The sequence below is a fragment of the Camelus bactrianus genome, chromosome 35 (genome assembly GCF_048773025.1).
Source record: "Camelus bactrianus isolate YW-2024 breed Bactrian camel chromosome 35, ASM4877302v1, whole genome shotgun sequence".
In the NCBI taxonomy this organism is placed as follows: Eukaryota; Metazoa; Chordata; class Mammalia; order Artiodactyla; family Camelidae; genus Camelus; species Camelus bactrianus.
This window is the reverse complement of record NC_133573.1, coordinates 21880800-21885534: the sequence shown is the minus strand read 5'-3', so window position 1 is coordinate 21885534 and position 4735 is coordinate 21880800. Positions and strand designations below refer to the sequence as shown.

At 34.6% G+C, this 4735-nt stretch overlaps 1 protein-coding gene across 1 annotated transcript; it reads right to left on the bottom strand.

Moving 5' to 3' along the window:
- Window positions 1-1860: 1860 nt before the first annotated feature.
- On the bottom strand, window positions 1861-2352 carry LOC105063333 (PEST proteolytic signal-containing nuclear protein). The gene has a single exon (XM_074358121.1). It carries the CDS (start codon window positions 2350-2352, stop codon window positions 1861-1863), a length of 492 nt encoding a protein of 163 aa, XP_074214222.1.
- Window positions 2353-4735: the final 2383 nt, after the last annotated feature.

Below are 4735 nucleotides of genomic sequence, written 5' to 3'. Positions count from 1 at the left end.
AAAGTACAATCACTATGATGCAATTTCACTACAGGAATTGAAAAGCAGATTTGAGCAGGCAGAAGAATCAGTGAACTGGAGTCTGGACAATGGAAATAATCAAGTCTGAGGAACAGAAATAAAAAAGATTGAAGAAAAGTGAACACAGCCTAAGGAACCTTTAGAACATAATCAAGCAGACCAGCATATGCAGTGTGGCAATCCTCAAAGGAGACAAAGAATGGGGTGGAGAGAATACTTGAAGAAATAATGGCCAAAAAGTTCCAAATTTGATGAAAGATATGAATATAAACATCAAAGAAGCTCAACAAACTCCAAGTAAAATAAACTCAAAGAGATTCACACCAACATGCATGATAATCAAGTTTTCAAAAGACAAAGAAAGAATCTTGAAAGCAATGACACAAGTGACTCATCACACACAAGGGATCCTTAATCAATTATCAGCAGATTTCTCTTCAGAAACTTTGGAGGCCAGAAGGCAATGGGCCCATATATTGAAAGTGATTAAACACATACACACACACACACACTTTTATCTGTGACTGTGCTTCTAAAGATGTGTTTAACCGTCACATTAAAAAGGAACTCATATACAATACAAGAATACGAAATAAAAACACAATCCTACAACACACAGATCTAACAAAGTATGTGTGGTCAAAGATTCCACAGAATGTTTAAAGATGCATTTTCTTTCCTTTTATTTTCAGTACCTAAAATGTGCTTTTGAGAGGCTACTGGTTAGTATGTATAGAGTTAAAATAAACCAATATTATTGTGCTAAATAAGAACTCCTGCAGTAAGTTCAAATCAGATTTCACAAGTTGGTAACTTAAATGCTTTGCTTTGATACAGTTACAGAAAGTGCATCTTTCTCGTTTTCCATCTTTATACAATATTGCCCTTTTTGTGTGTGTTTATACCTTTTAAAAGATAAGAACAGCCAGATATTTAAGTATTATGTACATTTAAATTTTTGGTGGTGGTTTGTTATTTTAAAAGAAACAGCTTCCTTATGATTTACCTCAAGATCTGGTGGAAATGCTTACTGGAACTAGCTAATAACAAAAACCAAGAGAAGCACATTCAAAATACTGATTTACTTTGGTAGCAAATGGTTGTTCTTTGAAGACACATGAAGGTAGACAAGACCTTTAAAGTGAAGTGGGCTATTTCAAATACTCAACAGTTTACATAAAACTTTAAAATGTTCTTTTTAAAGAGCTAAGCATCTGTATCCACTGACAGCAATGCAATACCTAGTTTATGATGACTTGAAACAAAACAAATGCCCATTAGGAAAAAAAGCTGTATTTTATCTAATTTACTTTTCAGTCAATAATCCAGACTTTTTCCTCCCAATACAATAACTCCCTTCTCTATAAGGCTGTTCCTCGGAGCCAGACAGTTTAGGTTACTACGGGAGTTAAATTAGAGAGTAATTGCCTACAGTTTAAATAGACAATAACTATTTGCTTCTCTCTTAATGCGCTAATAGTTGTGTCTAAAAAAATATGCAATTCTTAAAAAGGTACCATTTCTGATGTTTTTATTATCTGTAACCTTTGGAAACTAAGCACATGAAACTACAAAATTAGTAAACATGTTGAAATCTGTATATAAAACATAAAATTACCTCTAATCTCAAATTCTCATTTATTAGTATACCACTCAATCTTAAGAAAAAAGAAAAGAAAAGGAAAAAAAAAAAAAGAGGAGGCTCCAAAGATAGTCTTATACCATTCTTTAAAAAAGGAAACTGTTCCTTTTAACTTTACACCCACCCTACACTCTAATTTCAAAGCACATCATTTAATTGTCTTGGTCATGGACATTTCCAAGATGAGATTATATAATTCACTCCCAGAGCTTCTGGTTATCAGAAAACCCATATTTTCCTTTATTGAAGGAACTTGCTTCTGCTGATGTGGGTGTATCCCTTCCAATATTCTTCATCCTCATCTTTGCTTCTGGAGGCATTTCTTCTGGTTCACTATCTTCATCTTCATTAAAAGCTGCTGCTACTGAAAGGGTTTTTGGAGCAAGAGTTGGAACGGTTCCTTTAGGCTTACTTGAGCCAAGTTTGATGGAGATGGCTGAGGATTTCTTTGTTGTCTGACTACCTATGGCAAATCCAAACTTGGAGATCTTTGTAGGCTTTGTTGGGAGGTCTGCAAGTTCTTCTTCAGCTGATCGCTTCTCAGCACTGCGACCGGAACTTTCCTCTCCATTACTGGAAGAAACAGTCTTAGTTTTCACAGGTTTTTCTGCTTCTTCTTCAGGTCCTCCGGCGGCTCCCGCTAGCTGCGGTTTCTCAGGCTTCTGCTCTCCTGCCTTCCTGTCCACCATTTTCCCTGCCACGACCTCCCCTGCAGCTAGAGTGTTATAAATTTAGAATGTTAAATGTAATCCCCATGGTAACCACAAAGAAAATAGCTATAGAATATACACGAAAGGAATTGAAATATTTCACTACAAAACATCAACTAGATGCAAAAGAAGACAGTAAAGCAGGAAATGAGGGACAGAAAAGCTCTAAGGTGCACAGGGAAAAACTAGCAAAATGACAGGGGTAAGTCCCTTCTTGGCAGTAATTGCTTTAAGTGTAAATGGATTTTAAACTCTTCAGTGAAAAGACAGAGATTGGCAGGGTAGATAAAAACACATGATCTGACTAAATAAGCTGTCTACAAGAGACTCGTTTTAGATCCAAAGACAAAAAAATACATTGAATGTAAAAGGCTGGAAAAAGACATTCCATGTAAGTAGTAACCAGAAGAGAGCAGGAGTGGCTCTCAGTTATTTCAGACAAAATAGACTTTACATCAGTAAAGTTTATAAGAAACAAAGAAGGATACTATATGTTAATAAAATTTTAATACAACAAGTTATAACAATTATAAACATTTATGCACCTAATGAGAGACTATCAAAATATAAGAAGCAAAAACTGACAGAATTGAAGACAGAAATAGACAATTATACAATAAGAGATGGAAACTTCAATACCCCACTCTCAGTAGTGAGTAGAATAACCAGAGAGATGAGAAACCAAAAATGTAACACAATAAACCAACTATATCCAATAGATATATACAGAACATGTGACTAAATGAGAGCATATGCATTCTTCTAAAGTGCACATAAGACATTTTCCAGGATAGACCATACCTCAGGCCACAAATTAAGTCTCAATAGATTTTAAAAGATAGATATTATGCAAAATATCTTCTCTGACCACAGCAGGATGAAGTTAGAAATCAATAACAGAAGCAAAACTGAAAAATTCATAAATTTCTGAAAATTAAAACACTTTTAAGCAACCATTGGATCAAAGAAAAAATCAGAAAGGAAATTAGAAAATACTTAGAAATGGTGGGGAGGGTGGTAGAGTGTGTGCCTAGTTTGCACAAGATACTAGGTTCAATCCCCAGTACCTCCAAAATAAATAAATAAACTCAATTACCTACCCCACACACACACAAAAAAAAGATTTTTTAAAAATACTTAGAAATGAATGAAAATGTAAACAGCATACCAAAACTTATGGGACACAGTAAAAGCAGTGCTAAGGGGAATATTTACAGCTATAAATGCTTACATTAAAAAGCAAGAAAGATCTCAAGTCAACAGCCTAACTCTATGAATTAAGGAACCAGAAAAATAAGAACAAACGAAACCCAAAGCTAGCAGAAGGAAGGAAATAATAAAGGTTAAAGCACAGATAAATGAAACAGAAAACAGAAAAGCAATAGAGATAATCAATGAAACCAAAAGTTTGTTTTTGAAAGAATCAAAAAAAAAAAAATGGACAAACCTTTAGCTAGAAGGACAATGGAAAAAAGAGAAGTCTCAAACTACTAAAATCAGAAATAAAACTGGAGATGTTACTACAGATTCCACAGAAACAAAAAAGATTACAAGAGGATACTTTGAACAATTGTACACCCACAAATTGGATAACCTAGATGAAATGGACAAATTTATAGATACAGAACCTATCAAGACTAAATCCTGAAAAAATAGAAGATCTGAACAGAACTACGATAAGTAAAAAGATTGAAGAGTAATTAAAAATCTTGCCAAAATAAAGTCCGTGGACCTAGTGGTTCCAATGGTGACATCTACCAAACATTCAAAGAATAACAAATAACAATCCTTCTCAAACTTTTCCAAAAAATTAAAGAGGAGGGAACCCCTGTATGCATGTGGCTTTAACCTCCATGCAAAATGGGAGTTTTCCATTTCCAAACGCATAGTAGTTATAAAGGAAGGTATGTAAGCTACTGAAAGCAAAAGACACTATACAGTTTAAAAGATATTAGTACTAGTGATCATCTCTAAGCAACTTTTTGCAAACATGTGCCCGGCATCCTGAACTTCCAGGAACATTGGTGGTGGGAAGTGCTTTTTGAGTAGTTGATGCATTGGGGGGATGTCTAAATTTCATCTCTACTACATAGATTTACATAACCTAAAATGCTAGCACAACAAGACAAATGTTCTCTAACAAATGTTAGAGAAGCCAGCACCAGCTACATGAGCTTGGGCTTTTATGCCCAACACATGGGAATAATTCATGAGAATAACAATGCAGTCACCTAACATGTATCTGGCCAGTAGACACTCCTGTCTTTAAGATTGTATTGACTGTACCTAGAAGATCTCTCCACCAATTTTCATTGTACCCTCACTTACAAGGAAAGTTCCTTAGATAAACTTATTTAATTAA

Excerpts from the sequence above, each read along its gene's own strand:
- LOC105063333 (XM_074358121.1), bottom strand. The coding sequence starts at position 2,352 with ATGGTGGACAGGAAGGCAGGAGAGCAGAAGCCTGAGAAACCGCAGCTA.